This window comes from Sinohyriopsis cumingii, chromosome 7 (genome assembly GCF_028554795.1).
Source record: "Sinohyriopsis cumingii isolate HCF-2022 chromosome 7, ASM2855479v2, whole genome shotgun sequence".
Lineage (NCBI taxonomy): Eukaryota > Metazoa > Mollusca > Bivalvia > Unionida > Unionidae > Sinohyriopsis > Sinohyriopsis cumingii.
Window position 1 is genome coordinate 126,183,087 of NC_142967.1, and position 26,638 is coordinate 126,209,724.

The window sequence follows — 26,638 nt, forward strand, 5'->3', positions numbered from 1 at the left end:
CAAGATACAGTTTGAGAACAACTTGAACATCACACTTTATTGACAGGAAATATTGACAATGCAAAGAATTATGGATCGAACGGGGATCTATGAAACTTCAATAAAATACATTTATGTAACATTTACACCGGCATTTAACAGAACGAATACATTTGGAAATATGTCCATTTGTTTCTTACACGCAATGACTAAATTCCTTTTATTATCTATCAGAAAAGATGTAATTATTCTCCACGTGGATTTATACACAGAATGAAGTTCCAACGTTACTCTATCGAGGTAGACTTTTCCCATCTCTTGGTAAATTATATAGGAAAAAATGTAGCTTATTTTAGAACACAAGCATCTGATGGCAAGTGAGCACTTTCTACAACAAATTTAATCTTGATTTCAACATTGAAATTTGCATCAGCATGTATTCTCTGTAATGATACATCAAAACATATGCAAGAGTGGGGGGAGATCGCGGCTAGGAATAACTGGATCATTGTATATTTATGTTTTACATTAATTAGGTTTCACTACACTAATTTCTTTTTACTATAACAGTTACATCACTTTAAGTTCCACAAGGTGAAGGACCAAATATATATTGTAAAGATTATTAACTCACATATTGTCAGGATAAGCTACTATACTACTCATGTTTAAAGAGAAGTATTTTCAGACAGAACCATCGTATAGCCATGTGAAGTACACTTTTTATATGTGATTCTATAGCGCTCCTTATTTATATCACGACTATTTTGGCACGACCAGCTAGTAATCACAACCACAAATTACTGGCAACATAATGATTCTGTTGTCAGACTGCCTTAGCTTACACAAAACGTCCACCTCAATCCACCTTGTGTCAGAGCCTGTCCGTTCGATGCCAACCGTTGTTGTCATGTTGTTTATCGCTGTACAGGAGTAGTTGCCTGAATTGTTCCGTGACACAGAGTTGAAGTACAGCATGGAGGAGTCATACGCCTCCCCACTTGGGAACCAGAAGATATGATGTGGCTGAGGATTACTTTCGGCCTTACAGGCTAAATTAAATGTTTGATTCTCTATCACTCTGTAGAGGCTTTGCAAAGAGTACACGGTCGGAGGATCTGAAAGGATGTGTAGAGATGAGCATGCACAAATTAACTTCGGGAACATTTTTATATTTCCTTGTGTCTAACACTGCATCGTTGAAAGTTCGCATACTAGTGATAAAACAAGCAATAATTAAGAATTAATAAATCCGATGCATGATGACCAAAATAAAGTTGGAGAACAACTTGAACATCACTCTTAATTTACAGGATGTATTGACAATGTAAAGGATAATGGATCGAAAGGGGATTTATGATACGTCGATAAAATACATTTATGTAACATTTACACCGGCATTTAACAGAACGAAGAAATTTGGAAATCTATCCATTTGGTCCTTAAACGCAATGACTAAATTTCTTTTATTATCTATCAGAAAAGGTGTAATTATTCTTCACGTGGATTTATACACAGATTGACGTTCCAACGTTACTCTATCGAGGTAGACTTTTCCCATCTCTTGGTAAATTATATAAGAAAAAATGTAGCTTGTTGTCAGCCACAAGCAGCTAATGCGAAGTGAGCACTTTCTAAAACAAATTTAATCTTGATTTCAACATTGAAATTTGTATCAGCATGTATTCTCTGTAATGATACATCAAAACGTGTGCAAGAGTGGTGGGAGATCGCGGTTAGGAATGACTGGATGATTGTATAGTTATGTTTTACATTAATTAATTTTCACTACACTAATGACTTTTTACTATACTAATTAGTTCTTCCTACACTAATTAGCTAATATTACACAATTAGTTCTCGTTACAGAAATTAGTTCTTAATACTAATCACTTCTTAATAATGATAATAATAATACTAATAATAATAATAATGAGGACTTTGTATAGCGCCTAATCTTTAGAAACTCTAAAGGCTTTACAACAAAAGACAAAACATATAAGATAAAAAAACATATATAATGTTATCATTACAAAAACAAACACCATGAAATTACAAAACAAAAAACCATTCTGAAAATACTTAAGGTAGGAAACATTAGTAGTGAATGGGGTGAGATTAGCGACAATGGGAATTAGCATTAAAAACACCCCCTGGGTAAGATTAGCGACAATGGAAATTTAACATTAACCACCCTGGGTAAGATTAGCGACAATGGAAATTTAACATGGGCAAAAAACCCTGGGTAAGATTAGCGACAATAGAATTTAACATTGGAGAAAGGAAAAAAAGGAAATATCCATTTTAGCGACAAAGGCATTCGAACAATGGAAAAAAAATATCGATTCTAGGGACAAAGGCAATTGAACATGGGGAATAGAGTTTGGGTCTGTCTAGGGACAAGGGGAATTGAACATGGGAGTAGAGTTTGGGTTTGTCTAGGGACAAAGGGGAATTGAACATGTTAGAAAGAAAAAAAACTACTTTAGGGACAAGGGGAATTGAACATGGGATTTTTAAAAAAAAAATTAAAAAAGGGGTAGGCAATCGAAAGGCTATCTCTTTTCGAGAAATGTGGGTGGTCCTGAAAAGGGCCTTTGGGTTTCTTCTTCTTCTTCTTCTAACTCCTCCACTTCTTCCACCAAGTCCTCACTTTTTCCATTATTCCTTTCTTCTTCTTTTTCTCCTCTGGCATCCAGTCTGGATGGCCCAAGGCTCTAAACTTTTCCTGGACTTTGATCCAATTCTGATTTAGCCTTTCAAAATCAGCCTGTTTCTTTTTGTTTTCCTGATCTTTTCTTTCTTTATTCCATCTCTCTTTAATCTTCTTTACCTCTACCTCCATCACTTTTCTCATCAACTCCTCTCCTTTCCTCAGTCTTTCCTGACCTCTCTCCACAAAAGAGCACTCTGTCCCATGTGACATATTTTCAAGAAAGCACCTGACTTTGCTTGCATTGTCAAGTGCTTCCTTTAGGCTTCCCACTCTGACATAGGTGGGATTTATCATACCTCTCAATCTCTTTTCCTCCTCTTCTATCATTTCTGCTATCACTTCTTTTGCTACGTTTAGGCATTTAGCGTAGTCCACTCTGCTATCTTCCATTCTTTTTCTAGTCTCTCCACTACATAGATACCATCCATTATCCAATTGTATATATGTACCAAATTGTTGAACAACTCACTTGCAACCACCATCTTCGTTTTTATTATTCCGTAGAATGGTTCGAACATCAAACCTTGTGGGTTCTTATAGTTAAAGTACGGACGTGAAGGAAAACATCCCCTAAAAACATAAAATTAGTTAGTTAGTTAGTTGGATTATAGTGGTTTTCGTTCTTTTGAACATGTACCACTTTTTTATTCACGCACTGCGTGATTTTTAATTACTCCTGGGGGAAGGAAAAGGAGCCTCATCCCCCAGGCTTTTATGTACTCAAAGAGTACTTTTTAATTTAGCCACTCAGGTGTAGGACTAACTAGTCCTTAACAACCTGACTGAAAGGCTAATAGACATGAGTGGGAATAGTCACACCACACACTCGTGTTTCTTAGTTGGATTGAAATGCCTCAGGTGTCAAACCAAGCAGTATGTGACTCCCGCCACGATTGGTCGGCAGCGATGAGGTCACATTAGGACACCCGGTCTTGTGGCATTGACGAAGTGGCCCGCTTTTTTGATATCATCAATTGCCTTTCCCAGTCCGATATTCCGGTAGACAGAGCCTTCCTTTTTTCCACTCTGTTTAGGTGGTGCAGGTTCATCAGCTTCATCGCCGCTGGATGATGATACTTCCAGGGCCGCTGCCAGCGTGGAAGTTTCAAATTCTTCAGTGTCGTCTGCCAACATTGCCTGGATTTGGCTGAGTATGTTAGTAGAAATAGCTGTGGAAGCTTGATTTAAAAGTTCAGCCAGATGTTGTTTAAGAGACAAGGAGACGGTTAGGAGTATTTTTTTTTTTTTTTTTTTTTTTTTTTTTTTTTTTTTTTTTTGTTTCCTTTTTTTTTTTTATTCATCAATTCCTTATTTATTTTGATTCCCTATCTTATTGGTTTGGAATGAAAACTTGTTTTTATGGTTGTTTGTATGTTATTATGGAGTCCTGTTTTAATTAATTCCTATTTTCCTATTTTAATTTTTTGTGGCCTTAATTGGTTTTTATTATTCGGGGTATGAACGGCTGTGTCAGTTTGTGAACCTACGAGACCTAGCAGGCCGTCATAATTCCCAAACAGTGATTTTGTAATATTCGTCCTTAACTGGTTTTTATTATTCGGGCTATGAACGGCTGTGTCAGTCTGTGAACCCACGAGACCGAGCCGGCCGTCATAATTCCCAAACAGTGATTTGTTATATTTTTAACTGGTCTTTGATTTACTTTCTTAGATTTTTTGAGTAGATTGGATTCGTGTATAAAACTTATGATATTTTTGAATGTTAGATTAATATTGGGGTTTGTGTTCATCAAGAATTCTGGGTATGTTGTAGGGGATCCAATTTTATGCTGTTTAACTTTAAACTTAGCCCTTTCTTTTTCAAGTGTATGGCAGTTGTTAAAAATATGCTCTATGTCTTCTGGGACCCTGCAGTGGTAGCAGTTAGGGTTATGTGGTTGTGGTCCTATGTACTGTCCGAAGCTGTTAGCCAGCTTGGTTTTGCCCGTGAGTTTTCTATTTATGAATTTTTGTTCACTGCCTTTTGTTTTGGGTGGTTTCCTATTTCTACATACTTCTTTAATGATGGTTTTTAGTTTCCTGCCTTGAGTGCTTGTGTTCCATAATTCCTGCCATTTATTATCAATGAGGGTTTTAGATATGCTATTGAGTTCGCATATGCTATAATCTAGGTTGATGTGAGTGGTTTCGTTTAGTTTTTGTTTAGCTGTTATATCTGCCATATCGTTACCTGGTATGTTAATATGGGATGGTATCCACATAAATTCTACTTGTAAGTTATTATTGTTCAGTATTTTTAACAATAAATTGGTTTGCCTAAGATAGTTTTATCTTGAACATAAAATTGATCTTACCTAGATCATGACCAAACAGCGCGCGGACGTGAAGGAAAACATCCCCCTAGTTTTCTCATTTCATATAATATACTATCCACATAAGTGAAGAAACAATAAACAAACCCCAAATCTACTATTTACACACGCAAATCATTAAAACAAAATCCATAATCTACTATCCACACAATTGTACGTGAGCGGTTACAAAACCCAAACTATACTCTCCACATACGCTAAGAAACAATAAACAAACCCCAAATCTACTATTTACACACGCAAATCATTAAAACAAAATCCATAATCTACTATCCTCACAATCGTACGTGAGCGGTTACAAAACCCAAACTATACTCTCCACATACGCTAAGAAACAATAAACAAACCCATAATCTACTATTCACACAAACTTACGTGAGCGGTTACAAACACAAACACACAAACACATACACTCGCACTATGAAAAAAGAGTCAGTTTTTATATTCACACTACTCTACCTACACACATTGGCAAATTGATGGTTATTTCTTTTCTAGAGTATTGGGTAGCCCTGAAAAGGGCTGTTTTTTGGAACTTCATGGACACCTGGTTAATGATGGCACCTTCCAGGCCTGGCGCCACATACACATCTTGTTCTCCAGTTGCTTTTTACTTTTTTTGGGGAGAGAGCAGAGGGAGGATAAATAGCTTCAGAATCCAATTTTCTGCCTCTGGGATTCTGAAATTTCTTCTCTCCTTTTCCTCCTCTTCTTTGTTTCTTCTCTCCTCCTCCTCTTCTTTGTATCTTCTCTCCGCCTCTTCTTTGTATCTTCTCTCCGCCTCTTCTTTGTATCTTCTCTCCTCCTCTTCTTTGTTTCTTCTCTCCTCGTCTTTCATCCTTCCCTCTTCCACAATGGCTTCCGCGGCCAGTTCGTTAAACAGGCGCCTGGCATAATCCAGATGCACATGAAGTTCCAACAGTTTCGCTAGTCTGGTGTTCATTCTGGTGTTGATCAATCAACAACGGTAGCTGGACTGCCGAACGAGTTTCAATTTATACTAAAAGTGCGGACGTGAAGGAAAACATCCCCCTAAAAACATAAAATTGATCTTACCTAGATCATGACCAAACAACGCGCGGACCTAAAAGAAACACTCACTCACTTTTTTATACTACCCATTACTATTCTAAAAAAAATTTTCATTAATCACTTCAATATACTATTCACATACGCAAAGAAATCCAATCAAACCCCCCAAATCTACTCTCCCCACACCTCAAACAGCAAAAGAAAACATGATCTTAATCTACTATCCACACCAACGTACGTGAGATGTTACAAACACAAACACACAAACACATACACTCGCACTATTAAAAAAAGAGTCAGTGTTTATATTCACACTACTCTACCTACACACATTGGCAAATTGATGGTTATTTCTTTTCTAGAGTATTGGGTAGCCCTGAAAAGGGCTGTTTTTTTTTTGTTTTGTTTTTTTGTTTGCTATGGCAATCTTTTAGTTTCTAAGAATGCGATGTCCTCTGAGGATAGACTTTCTGGCGATAGGTCTGCTTCTTCGGAAAGAGAAGAAGAACTCTTTGGTGTCGATACGACAATCGACAAAGCCTCTCTCAGGTTCAGGTTCCTGCTGCTGCTGCTGCTGTTGCTGTTGTTGTTGCTGTTGCTGCTGCTGTCTCTGAAGTCTGTACTTCTCTGTCCATTCTTCTTTCTCCCTGTTCACTTCTTCTCTGAAGAGCTCTTCTATCAGGTCTTCAGTAACTTTTAACATTCTCACATTCTCTATCTCTTCTGGCTTCGGTATCAGACTGTGTCTGACCCTATGCAAATTCACGTAGGCTTCGTTTAGCTTAGCTAGTTTGGAGCACATCTTCGTAGGAGGATGAGTCGACAATGGATGGTTAGACTGGAAACAACCCGGTTCTTAAAGTCAAAGCGCGGACGTGAAGGAAAACATCCCTCTACGGTTTTCGAGCCGCAACGTTCAATGAGTGTCATGAGAGGGATAGTAAGAAGTCAAAGAGCATAAATCAACATTCTTATAGCCAAACAAACCACAAAGGCATTTTTTTTCAAAACACAACATTTTTTATTCAAAATCACTTAACATTAACCAACAACTCTAACATTTTTTAACAATAATCCAACAATATAACATCAAACATTTTTTTCAAATGACAAACGTTTTTTTCAATTTACACTCTACTTTAAACAGGGTTGGCAACGTTGTGAATGAAATTGTGATTTCCACTGTTGCAAGTCATTGAGTCATGGATGGACACTACGTTTCCTAGCTGAAGACAACAAAATAAGCATACTAGTCACAAAATCAACGATTTACTTTCTCATCGTTTCTAGAAAAATCATGATCAAAATAAGTCACTAAATGTTCTTTTGCTGATAATAAGTGATCAATTTCGATCTCGACTTTCTCTTTGAATTTGTTAAAGAGGGCTTTGATGTAATGGATTTCTTGAGTCGTTAACGGAGGACAGAAATGTTCACGCAAGTCTTTATACCACCAACGTAACACGTCTTTTTAAAACAGACTCCAAGCTTCGTCCAGATATTCGTTGAATTTTTCTTCTTGACTGATGTTTTGACATTCATAGTAATCATGCTTCATCCATATCGTAACTGTGTCTGCCAGGTATGTAGCACAGTAGGAGACCAATTGCTGTTCTTGTTCTGGACATCTCGACTTGATCATGATGTCCTTTTCGTCTTTGTCTTGGGATTCTCCTTCCACGGTCTCCTCACATTTCATGTCTAAAGTTTCTCCACTAGGCAAAGAGGGATAACAGTCTTCCATGGCTTCTAATAGTCTAGAATGACTTCTCTCAAACTGTTGATTTCTATGGTATTGTCGAATTCTGCATACAGGAGGACGTTCACTGTGTGATCTGGAGGTGGATTTGCAAACTGAAGTTCCACACAAATCTGGCCCGATTTTATAGGGTGGAAATGTCCCTCGTCGCTGCCTTGGTCTGGAGTGAAATCAAAACCCCACAAAGCATAGCCTCTTGCATAATCGTCGTACGAAATACCGTGACTGGTGTTGGTTCCTAACTGTCCCGTGGCTTCGTACAGGGACAAGTACGATCTCAAATAATTCTTTGCGACACCAAAGTTGGGCTCAAAGGGTCGGGTACACAAGGTCTTGCCGTCGCGACTGACTTCGATCTTGGACACATTGTAATGTTGAAACTCAAAAGGATTTTGATCGTGGGTTCCGTTGAAGGCTGAATTCCTGACGATACCAACAATCAAACGCTTGGGTAACTGTCCTTGGAACAGATGATCTTCAATCATAGATCGCTGTCCAGCGGGAATGGTGAACGTTTTCACTTCTACGCGTCGTATCGGATACTTGGCGGTCGTTCTGCTCAACGTCTGACTGACGTCGTTTCCCACTTTAGGTAACACTTCCACACGACGCACGTAAAGTCGGGCTTCTTGAATGATAGTTTTGTATTCGTTGGCATGGGCCATCAAATGGAAAGCGGCACTACTACGATTCAGTCTCAGACGGATATCCACCCCGTTCAGCAAATACTTTTCTTGTAACCACATGTCCAAATGCAAACTATCCATCAGTTCTAAACTTCGCCCTTGCAGAATTTTCTTACGACGGTCGTTAAACCCCACATTATGAGGATTGTCATCTTCTGTCAGGACTGTGTCGCTAAATGTGCATACACCTGCCGTGTCAGGTTTCCATACCACGCAAGCATCCAGATGAGTATTCTTGGCTTCTTTTCCATACGTCAAGAGATTTTCCAAGTAGGCACGATATGGGTAAGTATCCATGCTGCTGCTGACCAGTTTGTTATTCAAGTACAAGTCCACTTCGCTGAACAAGGAATGCATGAAATTGTTGACAGGAGCTACTCTAGCATCGCCTCCTGGATTGGTGTTGTCCGTTTTGATAACTTTCACTTTCAAATACAGGTAACTGCTATTCAGATCGATGTAATCTTCGGGTTGTCCTTTGATTTCAAACTCGATGGGAGCGGAATCCGTCAAAGAGGAGACGGGATGAAATTCCACCCATTGGGATTCTTGCATCGTCATCATGGTAGGGGATATGGCAAAGAGATCCAGTTCCGACTTGGAACAAGCACAAGACTCTCGGTGCATCATTTTGTTCTGTGTCTCAATAATCGAAAACGTCTGAGTCTCGAACGGTTCTTCTTTTCTTTGTCTTTCTCGCTTTAGACGTGTGAAGTCTGGTGAAAGGGTATTTTCTTTGTCGTCTCTTTCTGCCTTGTCCTTGCTGAATGCTTGACTCGGTAGTGTGCAGGGTATTTATAGGTGTTTCTCGGCGACCCAAAAGGTCTTTGCCCGTTTGCAACAAGACATTTTTGCCTTCCCTCATGAAGGCTTCTTTAGGGTTTTGTTTGTCGATGATGACATTTTGGAGAAATTCTTTGCCTTGCGTCAGTGCCGCATCTTTCAAGGCGTGCAATCCGCGTGTCACCATCGGTTTCAACACCGGGGCCACCGAACGAAAGGCCGATTTTAACATATCTCCTAAACCGTGTCCTCGCTGTCGAGCAACCCCTCGGTACACTGGATGCATGACTTACGAGTCGTGAGAGAACCGTTTTCGAAAATGGAGTTTCACCGTGACTTTTCCTTTGGTGAATGAAATATTTTGCCCCAAATCTCCTTTTATAGCAATGTTGACCGTGTCCAAATACGACTTACTGACAGGCAAATAGTGAGGATGGACAAATTCGCGGTGAACGTGATAAGTGTTTCCACCTTCCTCGTCAGTGACCGTGGCAGAATCCACTTTGAAAGGAATGACACGCAGTAACGGTGCGGAGGTGTGTCCCACCACGTTGTACTCCACCACATCGGAGTACACAAACATCAAATTCAGTCCTTGGTTCAGTTCTACCGGGGCACGAAATAACTTGCTAAAAGACTCGTTGTCGTAAACGATTGGTAATTCGTTTTTCTTGAGCATGGCCATTCTCATGTCCATGTCTCCGCCCAACATGTCAAACAATTCAGGACAAAATAAAATGGACAGGATTTTACTCCCGTCAAATTTCATCAAGAAGCGACGAGCTGCTTTGTGGTATTCCATGGTGACACTTTTTTTGACACTCTCCAAAGCTTTCAGAAACACGACATTAAATCTGGAGGTTATGGTGCTCACCAAATGTTGACCATTAAAATAATAGCCTGGAGGAATGAACAAGTGATAGGTGGTGTACTTTTGATTTTTTGTGCCAGGGGTTTTCTTGTCATATTTGCCATAGGGATCTAAGTACTGTTGCAATTGTTCGTGATGAACTTCTACATCAAAAAAATTTTGATTGGGAAGGACATTGAAGACTTGGGTCGGGCGAATGATTTCTACTAAAGCCACTTCCCAATGGGCTTCGTGATCTAAGGGGATGGTCTGAGGTAATTTGGCCGTGTAACAGCACAACGTGTTCTTGGGAAACACCTCCATGGAACTGTCACTGGGTAAGGTTAAGTAAAATTGGTTTTGGTGACTCATAATTCCAGAGTTCTGTGGCTGTCCGAGGGGTTAGTGGACGTCAGAGGCGTGTCTCCGCCCAAAATGGGGTTCTGGTTGTGGTTGTTGTTTGAGTGGTGACTGACACTGGCACTGGACACAAGGTTCCCGTGATTCCCGTTCGAAGAGAATTTCAGGGAGGGATTAGGAAGCAGGTAACCAATGCAACTGCTCAATAAAATGGTCCACAATTGTTTGTCTCCTTGTTGCAAACTCAAATTGGCGATGGCTGCCCCGATGACACAATACACCACGAAGATTTGGCAGAAAAAGACGATTTGCGTTTTAGGCACTCGTTCTCCGCACCACACCCACAAGGGTTGTTTTTGTAAATCTTGTAGAGAAGAACTGGGTGAAGTAGTGGTCGACGTAGCTGCGTCTGTGTGAAGGGGCATGATGGTCACTTCTTTTTATAGTCGATGACTTGCGAAGCGTCGATCCAAGAATCAAAACTGGGTGGATATCCTTTCCAACGTACTTTGACTTCTTTGACACGTCGTTTGCCTACTTTACGGGTTCAGCGTTCGAGAATGCGTTCGATGTCGTACACGTCATCTTCTTTTTTGGTGACACGTTGTAACTCGGGCAAATAAAACGTTCCTTTGAGCACTTCTCCGTTCATGTCTTCCAATTTATAGACGGCAGGATGACGGCCATGCACTCGTCCAGTGACACGAAACAATTCGGTCGTCCAGTTAGGTAAGTAACCTTTGTCGAAAGTGCGTTTGGTTTTGCCAATGCGTACCCAATCTCCTACGGTCAACTCTCCACTTTTCTTGGGGACAGCCGTCGTCGGGGACGTACCAAACAGGCGCTCAAACACCAACACTTCGTTGTCGGGAGTCACTTCTTGCGAGGCACGTCCAATGCTTCGATGGTAAGATTGGTTGTACGCTTGCACCAGGTGCGGTAAGATGTCGATGTACTTCAGAGTGTGGTGATGCGTAAAATATTTCCACATGCGTTCTTTCAAAGTGCGTTGAAAACGTTCCACGATGCTGGCTTTGGTTTCTGGATTCTCAGTGGTAAAAAAAATGAATGTCACGTTTCTTTAATTCTTTTTGGAAAGCTTGGTTCAGAAATTCGGTACCTTTGTCCGTTTGCCATCGAAGAGGGTGACGACCACTTTGTTTCAACACTCGTTGCAGGGCTCGCACTAACTCGCTGCTCGATTTGGAAGTCAAGGGCACGACCCACGCAAATTTGGAAAAGACGTCGATGACACAAAACAAATATTTGTAGCCGCGATTGTAGCTGGCCAAATGAGAGACATCGGCTAAATCGGCTTGCCATTGATGATCGATGCCTTCCACTCGGGTGCGACTTCTGGCAAACTTGCGTCGAATGGGTTTGTGTTTGTGTTAATAAGACACCCACTCTTGGAGGATGCTACTCTTTTTCTCTTGGGGTACTTTCTTGGATTGCAATGCTTTGCGTGTGCGACCGGCAATAGGTGTTGAAGAGGGGGATGTCTGAGCGGGGGATATCGGTTCTTGTTTCACTTCTGTCTTCACTTTCTTTTTCTCTTGTGATGAAGAAGGGGTGGCCATCATCTTTTTAATCCATCCAATTCTGGAGGTAGGTGGTGTTGTTAACTTGCGTACTTTTTCTGGTGGAGTTTGAAACCCTTCTTCTTCTTCTTCTCCTTTTTCTGTCTTGGTCACTGGTAGTGGTGGTACTGGTACTGGTACTGGTGATGGTGCTGGACTTTTCATCAAGGTCTTAAAATCTTTCAGAGTGGGTAGAGCTGTTTCGTCTAAAGCATTCTGGTGAAAGAGTTGCAGTCGTTGCAAGAGTTGACCGTACTTTTGCGATTTTTCTGTTTCGCACAAATCTTGGCGATCCATCAAGGACTGCAATTCGTGTTGCAACTGGGACATCTCGCTCAAATCGGGATTGGGAGGTAAATGCGGGGTGCGTTGTTCTTGCCAACGATGGTATTCCATCCATCGTTTGTAAGGCACTAAAGCTAGTTTTCGTCCTTCCATGGGGTTGTCAGGGGTCAATTCTGAGATCTTGGGACTTCCGAGGGCCTTTTTATCTTGCTCCCACCAGTCCTCCCAACATGGTTCCCAAGACTCCTTTCAGTAAGGGACCTAACAAGAGGGTTAAAATGCCTCCACGTTGGACCAACATCTTCTTCTTTTGACGAATGGGAATTTTCTTTTGAACCATTTGGCGAAGAACGTGACGATGTTTACCTAAGCATTGTTTCTGGTGTTTGGACAAAGGGATCGTGCCTTTCAAGACGTTCAAACAGCATTCGCACACGGTATCGATGACCTCTTTGGAGGCCGATTGAATGACTTTTTTTTCGTAGGGGTGGAGAAGCTTTGGACAGGACAGATAACATGTCCCCATGTTTAACTAAACGAGGAGGCAGACCTTTTCTTTTCTTTCCTTGGGGCTGTTTAGCAGAGGGATGTTTTCTGGAGGGTGACATCTTTGAGTCTTCAGTACCAAAAACACTGATATCCCTACTTGGTCACAGACCTTTTTTATACTGGAACGCGTCGCCACTGATTGTCTTTACGTCGTATCAGGTTGAGGACAGGCATGACACGTCGTGCAGGGGTACGTAACGGACTAAATCGAGCCAGTTCTTGCTTGGACAAATCCAGTAAACTTTGTAACATGCCCGATCTTTCTTGGACTTTGATTTTGGGAGAAGGTACTTTGTGAGCAGCAGCCACTGCCACTAAATTGGAGGGTCCTGCCACTGGGGAAGTTCTTCTTGGGGTCATCAACGGAGATGTTCTTGGTGTGTTCAACGTCTCCAAGTACTCTTCAGTTCTTGGTGTCATCAACGGAGAAGTGGATGAACTTAAGGATGCCGAAGACGCAGTCACCGCCGTGGCAGGTCGTGCTTTGCGAATGTAAAGTTGCGTCCTGGCCGAAGTGCCTCTCTTGCGACTGGTTTTCTTCTGTGGACTTTTCTTTTTCTGGGGGCCTCTTTTCTTTTTCCGGGGTGGCGTCTGGTAAGAGGAGGGTCCTGCCACTGGAGAAGTTCTCCTTGGGGACCTGGTCTTTTTCTTCTTCTTGGAGCTTCGTTTGACTTTTTTCTTGGGGAGAAGTTTGGGGGCATTAGGATCCCATCTTAAGAGAGAGCGAATGATGACCCCTCCTAGAGTACCGCTTCCTCCAGGTTTCAAAATGATTTGTTTTTTGGTTTGATTGTCGATGCGGGAATCTGCCAGTTGGGTCAAAGCGACTTTGTTTAGATCGAAAAAGCGTTTGGTTTGATGAGGAATCTGAATGATTCCTTGGAGTAATTGACGTGCAGTCACCGTGAACCATCGTAAGACTTCTTTGAGACTAGATTCTAAGACACGAGCTCGTGTTTGTGGATTTGTTTCTCGACTGATGCCATACAAGGCACGAATCAATTTGACGGGAAGATGCGACTGAAGGGACGTTATGTTCAAAATGTGTGTGAGACAGACGAAAAGGGTCTGATGTTTTTATAGACTTTTTTGTGGAGTGAAATTAAGTCGAGGACGGAGACGTGTACAGGACAGGCCCTCCGTCTTGGCACCAGTGGTGAAACAAGTGGGTACGAAATCGCAAATCCTCGGGGGTCGTAGGTTTCAAATCGACGAGTAAATAGGCGTGTGGAGTTTGAGTGGCATCGTCGTACGCCTGAGTCAGCCAAGGTGTCCCTAACTGTTTGGCTAAGACTTGCACTTGCGATTTATCTCGAGGGCTTTTAAACAAGACCACGTAATGCGCATTGAGACTGATGGTGCGATGGGCTTTACTTTGTTGAAACAAATTTTGGGTGATGTAAACGACACTGGCATTACGGTGATGCCCTTTGCGCGTGAACCACAATTTAATTTCTTCTTCGTCTTCTCCTAACATGTCGTCGAAAATGACCAAATGGGTTTGACGGGAGTCAGAGACGATGCCGTCGTCTTCTTTAGGAATGCCTTCCACAAACACGATGGAATCGCCTTGACTTTCTCGCAAGAGGCTGTACGCCGATTGCCACTCTTTGTAACACCACACGATCCGTTGAGGTGGCCGATAGTAGTGAATGGGGATACCCTACGTACAATGGGAATTAGCATTACAGAACCCCTTGGGACGATCTACGTACAATGGAAATTTAACATGGCGAAAAATCGTGGGACAATCTACGTACAAGGGGAATTAACATGGGAATAAATCGTGGGACAATCTACGTACAAGGGGAATTTAACATGGGAATAAATCGTGGGACAATCTACGTACAAGGGGAATTTAACATGGGAATAAATCGTGGGACAATCTACGTACAAGGGGAATTTAACATGGGATTTTTTTTTTAAAATTTTTAAAAAAGGGGTAGGCAATGGAAAGGCTATCTCTTTTCGAGATATATGGCTGGCCCTGAAAAGGGCCTTTGGTTTATGTTAATATGCCCTTAACATAAAGGGCATTTGCGACATCTTCTTTTCCTCAAACTTCGTCTTACAGCAGGGCCATACATCAGAGTCCTCTTGAGGCAACCTTGTCTCTCTATATAGACTCTTCTTTTCCACAGGCTGCTGTTGGTCCTGTGGACAACGGTCCACTTGGATCGGACATACATGAGCATGTCCGTCCTGAACATCATTGTTGACACAAGGGTTGAAGATTCAACGTCTGTCCACATGTTGAGGCTCCGAGAATAGGTGAATCAATGCAGTGAACGGCGCTTATTTATAGGGACAGGAAGGATTGAAACGGATTGAGTTCATTCACCAATCCGAACACGCGTTACAGAATTCAGTCAGCCCGCATCCAATCCGAAGAGTGCAGTCTGTGACGTCACGTAGTCTATATAGATTCGCTAGCGCTTGTGTGCGGTCAATCCATGCGACAGTGATTCAACATGACGGAAACTCAGAAAACGATCCATTGGGGTGCACCAGCAGGGGAGACTGCCCAAGGGAACTCGGACTTACTTTCAGAAGAGGTGAATTGGGATTTTGTGGATTTTCTCTCCTCGCAAGAATTTGTTCCGGAACCTTCGTTACCTTCTTCATTACCGCAAGTGGAGAATTTTAGACAGAGACAGAAAGAAGAATTGGAGAAATTTATACAACGACAAAAGGAAGCCGAACAAGTTTTTCTCCTACAGCAACAGCAGCAAGAAGAAGAAGAGGTAAGAAAAAAACAACAGCAGCAACAGCAAGAAGAAGTAACAGCAAAGAAACAAGAGGGTGAAAATCAAACGGTCACGGTACTGTTGGACATTTTAGCGGAGTTAAGAAGTCTGAAACAAATGTATCAGACTTCTTTATCACGACCGAAGAGAATACGACCTTCCCGAGCTAAACACGTCAACCCTGTGACTAAGCCTATCGTACCACCCTTAGTGATTTCAACCCAATCATCATCAACATTACGCAGTTCAGAAGTAGGCCTTGGCCGTGGCAAAGGCATAAGGCAGTTAAAGTTGATTGCTTAAACTCACCCCTACACCATAAATAAAAAAGGCCCTTTTCAGGGCCACCCACATTTCTCGAAAAGAGATGCAATTTCAATTTGCCAATAACTCAATAAAAAACCCACCCATTTTACCCTTATAGTACGTGTCTGTGTATGAGTGCGTGAGTGTAGCTTCTTATTTTAAAATCAAAACTCAAAGACACTTACCTTTTATCATTCATTTATTCTTTTATCCATTGTTACAATCCAATTCACAATTCACAACATAACATTTTAATGAAAAGTTCATTGATTTCTTCTTTTCTCCTTGCTTAGTCTCTCTGTTTTTTGAATTTCTTCACCGTCACACTCTTTTCCTCTTCTTCTTCCTCCTCGCTTTCTTCCCTTCTTCTTTTTTTCTCCTGTTTCTTTTTCTTCACCTGTCTTCTTTCTTCCTCAGAAGAATCCCTCTCTTCCTCTGAAGAATCCCTCTCTTCTTCTGAAGAATTCCTGTTTTCTTCTGACTCCTCTTGTTTCTTTTTTGGGCAATCTGGAGACCAATGTCCTTTTTCTTTACAATAATAACAGGTATCTTGACTTTTGTCTTTTTTATCCCCTGTTTTTTTTCTTTTTTGACGGTCTGGACACTCTGAAGACCAATGCCCTTTCTTCTGACAGATATAGCAAGTATCTTGACTTTTATCTCTAAAGGAAGGAGAGTAGTCCGTTGGCTGGTCTGAAGAGAATTTTCTAATGACCCCTCGCAAAGCTCTGACGAAACGTTCCATCTGGTTAGTCTCTTCCATCGTTGTGCTCGGCTTGAGAGTGAAATGAATAGTGAAAGGACAAGACACACACCCTTTTATATACGCTGGTCTGCTATGACTATAAAGTAGCTCATGGTGTTTGAACTTGAGTCATTTGACTTTTTGCTTTCAAGATGAAACGATCCCATTCATTCGAGAAGAAAGAAGAAGAAAGTAAGAGGCAGAAACGTGATCTATCGCCTCGTACCAGGGCTGAAATCTTGGCACAAATTCATGCCAGTGATTTTGAAGAGGACATGAGTGAACCAGAATCCGAACCCTCTAAACCAAGTTCACCACCCTTAGTCAACCCTGAAAAGTACTATTCCATTCGAGAGACGGAAAAGCGCTCCTCTAGAAAATTTAGAACCACGGCTTACAAATACACGGTGAAGTTTAAAGATTTCAAGGCTGAAGTGCCGTTAGAGAAAGCAGAAGTGTTCATCACCGAGGTGTGGGATTCTTTGCTCACTGCACTCAAGCGACAATGTCAACCCAAAGAAGACGATCGCTTGAGACTTTCCATACAACACGACGGTTTGAAATCCCCTGTTTGGATCGAGTTTAGCACCCCTGCAGAATTGACTGCTTCCAAAGTCATGGACAAGATTCAACACGTACAACAATCTAATGATCAGTTTGACATCACCGATGGTAAAGCCACACTGGACATGACCCACGTCTCTCCTCCTCAAGGGACAGGACGCAAAAAGATGTTATTGGTGGACGACCTTCGCAACACCAAAACGAGTCTCGTCCGAATTAACAACCCTCATGACCAGATGTGTTTAGCCCGTGCCATCGTGGTGGGACGAACCTATACCAACAAGAACGACACGGTAGAATGGAAAAGAACCTGGAACACTATTCAACGTTCCGACCGAGCCAAACAACGAAACAAAGCAGAACTCCTGTTACAACAAGCCGGACTGCCCAAAGACACACCCTGTGGCATTCCTGAGATGCAAAAATTGCAAGATGTCCTAGCTCCACGATACACCTTGAAAGTGCACCCTCAAGAAATGCGCGGGCCTCTATTGTTTCGAGGCCAAGATTTTAAGGACGGAAAATACATTCATGTTTATCATCACGATACCATTACCAGTATCACCGGATTCCTGGGATACGGTTATTACTGTGAGAAATGTGAGCATGGTTATAACAATCGAGAGCAACACAAGCATTGTGGATCGAAATGCACAGGATGTTTGGCCTCTTCACCCTGTCTGAGCGAAGAACCAGTGCCTTGTTCCACTTGTCTGCGCACGTTTGTCAGCCCTACCTGTTACCAACAACATTTGAAGACGCAAGGTTCACAGAAAAAATGCGCTTGTCAACTCCTGAGATTGTGCTCTACGTGTGAACAAGTCATACGTACCAATAGTGTCAAGGCACACGTATGTTCAGGAAAGAAAAAATGTCACATTTGTCACCACATCGTGGACTTGGAACACGAATGTTACGTACAAAAATACCAACCCCCAACAGAGAAAGAGGACGGCCACAAGAAGAAAGGCAATTTCATCTTTTTCGATTTCGAATGCATGCAAGAGACTGGCATTCACATTCCTAATTTCTGCGTAGCTCATCGAGCGTGCGAGAAGTGCATTCAAGAACCTATCTTCAGTCATTGCCCTCACTGCAGCAAGATTCCCGGAGGGCGTGAAAAAATCTTTCGGGGACCAAAGACGCTAGCCGATTTTGCCCAATGGGTCTTAGACCCCGTCGACAAGACATGGAGCCAAGAGGACATCGAACGTTACGGAGATTGTCATCGTCATGCCACGGTGATGGCTCACAATTTTTCCGGATACGATGGACAGTTTCTTCTCAGATACTATACGGAACAAGGCACCGAGCGTCCTAAAGTGACTTTGAACGGACCCAAAATCATTTTCATGCAAGTGGGACAAGTACAGTTTAAAGATTCGATGAGTTATTTGGCCATGCCTTTGAGTCGAATGCCTAAAACGTTTGGAATGACAGAAATGGCTAAAGGGTACTTTCCACACTTTTTCAATACGGAAGCCAATCAACACGCCGTTCTACCCCATTTGCCCGAGGCTCACTATTACGACCCCGACAACATGCGTACCGAACAACGCGAAGCTTTCTACGCTTGGTACCAGGCTCACGCCTCCGACCCTTTCGACTTTCAGGAAGAAATGCTAAAGTATTGTCGTTCCGACGTGGACATTTTACGGCGTTGCTGTGGAAAATTTCGAGAACTGTTCATGGAACACGGAGGGGTCGATCCTTTGAAAGAAGCTTGCACCATTGCCAAAGCGTGTTCCTTAGTGTACCGCCAACGATTCATGCCTGAAAACACCGTGGCTGTCATCAGTCCTCAAACGACCCACTATGTCAAACGTCAATACTCGGTCAAAGCCCTACGTTGGTTACATTACTTGTTCGACAAGGAAGACAAATGGATTCAGCATGCCCGCAACGGAGGAGGCGAAAAGACCATCGGAACGTATTCGGTCGATGGCTGGGACTTAGAAAACCCCAAGATCGTGTACGAGTTTAACGGTTGCTTATTTCACGGATGTCCCGTCTGTTACCCTGACCGTGGCACCAAAAATCAGTTTTTGCAACGAACCATGGAAGACTTGTACCAGGACACTTGTCAGCGTCGCCTAAAGTTAGAACAGCAAGGATACCAAGTGGTGGAAATGTGGGAACACGAGTACGATCACCGTATGAAAACCGATCCCGAGTTTAAACGCCTCGTGGAAAGTTACCAGTTCATGGACCCGCTGAATCCGAGGGATAGTTTGTACGGAGGAAGGACCAATGCCACCTGTTTGCTGTACCAAGCCGACGAAGAGAAAGGAGAAGAAATCAAATACTTGGACGTGTGTTCGCTGTATCCCTACGTGTGCAAATATTGTCGCTTTCCTGTAGGGCACCCGCAATTGCTGACGGAACACATCGACCTGAAAAACATTCGACAATACGAAGGCTTGATCAAATGTAAAGTTTTGCCTCCCACGGACCTATACCATCCCGTCTTACCTCACCATTGCCAAGGCAAACTGATGTTTCCCTTGTGCCGTACTTGTGCCGAAACGTGCAACCAAGACCAACCTTGCCATCACAGCCAGGAAGAACGGGCCTTGACGGGAACCTGGGTCAGCGTAGAATTGTTCAAAGCTCTGGACATGGGATACCAACTGTTAGAAGTGTACGAAATTTGTCACTTTCCCAAGACACAACAATACCGCAAGGGTGACCCCACGCAGAAAGGCATTTTCGCAGACTACGTGGATGCCTTTTTGAAACTGAAGCAAGAAGCCAGCGGCTATCCTTCCTGGTGTCACACTCCCGAAGACCAAATACAATTCAAAGAGAAATACTACGAACAAGAAGGCATCACTTTAGACCACATCGAGAAAAACGAAGGCAGGCGATCGTTTGCCAAAGTAATGTTAAATTGCTTGTGGGGTAAAATGGCACAACGACCGTGTTTACCCAAGACGGAATATTTGACAGAACCTTCCCGCTACTTCCAGATGATTCACGACAAAACCAAATACATGAAACACGTGGACGTCGTTCGAGAGAATTTGATCTTGGTCAATTACGAAGAAGATCTGGACTTTGTACAAGACGACCCTTTTGGAAATGTCATCATTGCGGCTTACGTGACAGCCCATGCTCGTTTAAAATTGTACGAAGCTTTAGAACTGTTAGAAGAACGCGTCCTGTACTTTGACACGGACAGTTGCATTTACATCCATCACCCGATTCAACATCACCCTATCATCGAAGGAGACCGTTTAGGAGCCTGGACAGACGAGCATCCCGACGACAAGATTCTAAGTTTCGTCAGTGGCGGTCCCAAAAATTACGGCTACGAATACCGGGACAAACAAGGAGAAGTGCACACGACGTGCAAAGTGAAAGGATTGACTCTGAATTATCGTACCAGTCGAGTGGTCAACTTTGGGGTATTGAAAGAAGCCTTGCAATCGGGAGAGGATGGAAACTTTAAAGTGACCACTTACCAACCGAACAAGATTGTACGTTTACCCACTCACCACATCGTCAGGCGACCTTTGGAAAAAGTTTATCAAATCGTGTACCAGAAGCGAGTTCGACTTCCCAATCATTTCACCTTACCGTATGGACACGTTGGTATAAAACATTGGTTGTAAGAGGATAGTTACCCCACCAGAAAGATGACTTCGCCACGGCAAGAATCGAGTGAGAAACCCGATGAGAACTCCAAGTTCAAACCCTACCATTTTCCAGTCTTCTTACCTGACTATTCTGATTGTGCCCGTCGATTGGACACATTTCAAAAATGGCCTACGGATAGGGAAGGATTACCTTCTTCGCATGTTTTAGCTAGAACAGGATTTGTCTACTTGGGACCTGAGTCAGGATTGGGATACGAAGTACAGTGTTTCGCTTGCGGACTGAAGTTACGAATGGATCTATGTATCTATAAAGATTCAGCTATTCTGGAACATACTCGATGGTCTCCGCACTGCCCTTACCTTTCTATGGCCTTTCCACCCATCACACTACGGTACAATGTTGACGGTACCTTAGAGACGGTACCTTCCGAAACAAGACATAAAAAACGTAAAAAAGGAAAGATGTACAAGCTGGAGACTGCATTGCGACTAGTATAAAAAGGGGGCTATGGTCAAGATCGATAGTTCATTGTGACTACCAAAACCGAGCGAACAAGATGAATACTTTGAAAGAGACATCGTTCCAGTTTGGGGATTGTAAAAAAGTTGTATCTTCCTCTAGTGTGACTAATACTGGATGGATAAGAAAATGTCCGGAAGGAAACTGCGATTGTCCATGTGGTTACCATTGTAATTGCGTAACGGAGTTTGCAGACGAGTGCGATTGTGAGCCTTGCGATGTGTACGATGCTGTACGTTGTGACCTGAGCGATGCCGTAAAGCATCATGGGAACTTTGTTCTCACTGCCCCTATCATGGAAAGTGATGCTGTGCGTGTCAAACCTGAGGGATGCGAAAGCGATGCCGCTCGTCCTCTTAGACATTTTACCGGGTTTAAAGGGGAATGTCGACCTTCACGTTTACCTCCCTACGGATGTCATCTAGCCCTGAGCAAACTCCTGTTCCTGTCACCCAGCCCTCATCGAAACGAACCTGTGAAAGACGAATATTCGTTCCCTGTGCGTTTGTCGGAATACTGCGACTTTGAAAATCGTCTTCAATCGTTCAAAGGAAAATGGCCTAAGTATCTGGGAGGACCGACCCCCGAAGAATTAGCCAGAGCCGGATTTTTCTACTTGGGCGAAGGAGATAAAGTCAAGTGCTTCAGTTGCGGTGTGTCACTTCACCACTGGGAACCGCAAGATTCGGCCTACGTAGAACATGCTCGATGGTCACCGAATTGTCATTACTTACCTTTAGTGGGACCGAGACACTGAAGTAACTTCTTACCATAATAATCTGTTCATGGATACTTTACAAGAGAACATTCGTGCTTTGCCTGTGGAGTTGAGAGAACGCATTTATCGAGAGCTGGTCAAAATACAAGTGAAACGTAAAGAACAATTGCATCCGTTACGTCACCGGTGTTTGAACCACTGGTACCTGAAGGCTATACAAGGATTGATTCAATTGAAAGTGTTTCATCGGACAGACATTGATCAACGATCCTCTAGTTTTAAAAAGGATTGGTTTGGTATGGACGATTGTAGTTACATCATTGTAAACGTACTGCATCGAATTCCAGAGGAAGAGTTAACGAATTACCAACATCTTGAACACAATGTCAACTTAGTGAAAGAGGAAACTTCTGAACGAATTGTAATGTGTAGATTAGTGACTCAACGATTTAAATTCGACACTGAAGTGAAACCATGTTTGTGCAAAGAGTACATTTCTTGTGTCAGACCAAAGAGGATTTAGTATGACCTATTCATGGATACTTTGCTAGAGAACATTCGTGCTTTGCCTGTGGAGTTGAGAGAACGCATTTACCGAGAGCTGGTAAAAATACAAGTGAAACGTAAAGAACAACTGCATCCGTTACGTCACCAGATCTTTAACCACTGGTACCTGAATGGTATAAGAGAACTGATTCGTCAGAAATTGTTTCAGTGGTCAGACCTTGTTCAATACTTCCAGGCCCCCGATGATTCACGTGTTGATCATTTTGGTTACTTCGAGATTCACCTAGAGCAACCCATTCAGGAAGACAAGGTAAAGGATTACCAACATTTGTTACGTGGAATCTACTTAGCGGAAGAGGAAACACCTAAACGAACTCTGACGTTTCGGTTACAGTATGCAAGATTTACATTCCCAACTGGAAAACGAAGATCTCTGGCTAGAAAGTACGTGTATTCTTCTCGAAACAAAGAGACTATAAAAACAGGCTGTTATGCCACGACTTATGTCGTATGTCATCCAACAGATTCCGTGGAAGGAATTCAATGACCATATTCAAACCGTGGATCATTATCATCAATTATTACAAGAATTTTATCCATTCAATTTGGGTCGACAAGTGGTGTGTGTCTTAGTGACTTGTTTTTTGGGATTTCGTTTACCAGCCGATTCTTTGTGGACTCTTTACGATCAGTACTTACCACCTCCATGGCCTTAAATGGTCACGAAAAACTCCTTTTGCTCAAAGCCTTGCGTTTTCATCTGGATACTTCTCGACCTCAACAGGAAAAAAAGATTCGTCAACTTTTAGCTACCCAAGACGTGTATGACGATGTGTGTGTAGCTTGTGACTTACATCCCCATTGGACAGATGTCCGTGCCTGGAAAGAATGGGGTTTTGAGGCTTGGACCCAAGAAGTGGCCCAGTATGCACGAGAGTTGTTCAAGGAAAAAAGTTACTTTTCAACCCGTGTTAGTGACGGTGCCAGAAGAACCCGTCACCCAGGACAGGACTGCCGTGGACAGGCCTGAAAGACCCTTTTGGGAGGACACTTGTGTGACCTTACCCCCTACTATAGAACTGGTTAGAACATTACCCAAAACATGTGATTGTTGTACAGACACTTGTGTTTATTCCACGTTCATCGTTATCATGTGCCTTTTATTGTTGTACTTAAGCCTTTGGCTTTTATGTATTTTTGTCTTTCGTATTCATGTTTGAAAAAAACATTCAATAAACGTGTTCTGAAAAAAGTATATAAACTCTTGTCTTGTTTGTTTTCGTGTCACAAGTGACATTTCTCACACCATGGCTACCTCTGCTGTCTCTGCTCCCTCTTCCTCTACTGTCAAAGTCATCGACGAACACTTAGATCGTGCCAGTTGGGAGGCTTTGTATCTTCGCCATCCCTTTAACATGCTCATTGCTGGACCTAGCGGTTCTGGCAAAACCGAATTCGTCAAACGTTTGATCGAACATAAACATCATTTGATCGATCGGCCCCCTCAACGGATCGTGTGGTGTTACAAAGAGTGGCAATCGGCGTACAGCCTCTTGCGAGAAAGTCAAGGCGATTCCATCGTGTTTGTGGAAGGCATTCCTAAAGAAGACGACGGCATCGTCTCTGACTCCCGTCAAACCCATTTGGTCATTTTCGACGACATGTTAGGAGAAGACGAAGAAGAAATTAAATTGTGGTTCACGCGCAAAGGGCATCACCGTAATGCCAGTGTCGTTTACATCACCCAAAATTTGTTTCAACAAAGTAAAGCCCATCGCACCATCAGTCTCAATGCGCATTACGTGGTCTTGTTTAAAAGCCCTCGAGATAAATCGCAAGTGCAAGTCTTAGCCAAACAGTTAGGAACGCCTTGGCTGACTCAGGCGTACGACGATGCCACTCAAACGCCACACGCCTATTTACTTGTCGATTTGAAACCTACCACTCCCGAGGATTTGCGATTTCGTACCCACTTGTTTCACCACTGGTGCCAAGACGGAGGGCCTGTCCTGTACACGTCTCCGTCCTCGACTTCATTTCACTCCCCATAAAAAAAATCTATAAAAACCTTAGACCCTTTTTCGTCTGTCTCACACAGTGTGAACATGACGTCCCTTCAGTCGCATCTTCCCGTCAAATTGATTCGTGCCTTGTATGGCATCAGTCGAGAAAAAGATCCACAAACACGAGCTCGTGTCTTAGAAGCTAGTCTCAAAGAAGTCTTACGATGGTTTACGGTGACGGCACGTCAATTACTCCAAGGAATCATTCAGATTCCTCATCAAACCAAACGCTTTTTCGATCGAAACAAAGTCGCTTTGGTCCAACTGGCCGATCCCCGCATCGACACTCAAACCAAAAAACAAATCATTTTGAAACCTGGAGGGAGCGGTACTCTAGGAGGGGTCATCATTCGCTCACTCTTAAGATGGGATCCTAATGCCCCCAAAGTTATCCCCAAGACAAAAGTCCAACGAAGCCCCAAGAAGAAAAAGAAAAAGACCAGGTCCCCAAGAAGAATAACTTCTCCAGTGGCAGGACCCTCCTCTTACCAGACACCACCCCGGAAAAAGAAAAGAAGCCCCCAGAAAAAGAAACAGAAAAAAAGTCCCCAGAAAAAGAAAAGTCCACAGAAGAAGAAAACTAGTCGCAAGAGAGGCACTTCGGCCAGGACGCAACCTTACACTCGCAAACCACGACCTGCCACAGCGGTGACTGCGTCTTCGGCAGCCTCACGTTTGTCCACTTCTCCGTTGATGTCACCAGGAACTGAAGAGTACTTGGAGACGTTGATCACACCAAGAACTTCTCCGTTGATGACCCCCAAAAGAACTTCCCCAGTGGCAGGACCTTCCAATTTAGCGGCAGTGGCTGCTGCTCACAAAGTACCTTCTCCCAAAATCAAAGTCCATGAAAGATCGGGTATGTTACAAAGTTTACTGGATTTGTCCAAGCAAGAACTGGCTCGATTTAGTCCGTTACGTACCCCTGCACGACGTGTCATGCCTGTCCTCAAACTAATACGCCGTAAAGACAATCAGTGGCGACGCGTTCCAGTATAAAAAAGGCCTGTGACCAAGTAGTATCAGTGTTTTTAGGTGCTCCTAAAGACTCAAAGATGTCACCCTCCAGAAAACCCCAAGGAAAGAAAAGGAAAGGACTGCCACCACGTTTAGCCAAACATGGGGACCTGTTATCTGTCCTGTCCAAAGCTTCTCCACCCCTACGAAAATAACTCATTCAAACGGCCTCCAAAGAGGTCATCGATACCGTGTGCGAATGTTGTTTGAACGTTTTGAAAGGCACGATTCCTTTGTCCAAACACCAGAAACAATGCTTAAGCAAATATCGTCACGTTCTTCGCCAAATGGTTCGAAAGAAAATTCCCATTCGTCAAAAAAAGAAGATGTTAGTGCAACGTGGAGGCATTTTGCCTCTCTTGTTAGGCCCCATACTGAAAGGAGTCTTGGGAACCATGTTGGGAGGACTGGTGGGAGCAAGATAAAAAGGCCCTCGGAAGTCCCAAGATCTCAGAATTCACCCTTGACAACCCCATGGAAGGACGAAAACTAGCTTTAGTGCCTTACAAACGATGGATGGAATACCATCGTTGGCAAGAACAACGCACCCCGCATTTACCTCCCAATCCCAATTTGAGCGAAATGTCCCAGTTACAACACGAATTGCAGTCCTTGATGGATCGCCAAGATTTGTCCGAAACAGAAAAATCGCAAAAGTACGGTCAACTCTTGCAACGACTGCAACTCTTTCACCAGAAAGCTTTAGACGAAACAGCTCTACCCACTCTGATAGATTTTAAGACCTTGATGAAAAGTCCAGCACCATCACCAGTACCAGTACCAGTACCACCAGTACCCGTGACCAAGACAGAAAAAGGAGAAGAAGAAGAAGGGTTTCAAACTCCACCAGAAAAAGTACGCAAGTTAACAACACCACCTACCTCCAGAATTGGATGGATTAAAAAGATGATGGCCACCCCTTCTTCCTCACAAGAGAAAAA

The 26,638-nt window shown here is 42.9% G+C and overlaps 1 protein-coding gene across 1 annotated transcript in view; it reads right to left on the bottom strand.

Annotated features, from left to right (window-relative positions):
• Nucleotides 1–759: 759 nt before the first annotated feature.
• The window catches only part of LOC149796085 (uncharacterized), a 67,225-nt gene continuing 41,346 nt past the window's right edge, over nt 760–26,638 (bottom strand). The window contains exon 3 of the mRNA XM_089963920.1: nt 760–1,097. Coding sequence (XP_089820046.1) covers nt 760–1,097 — 338 coding nt within the window. The remainder of the gene's footprint in view (nt 1,098–26,638) is intronic.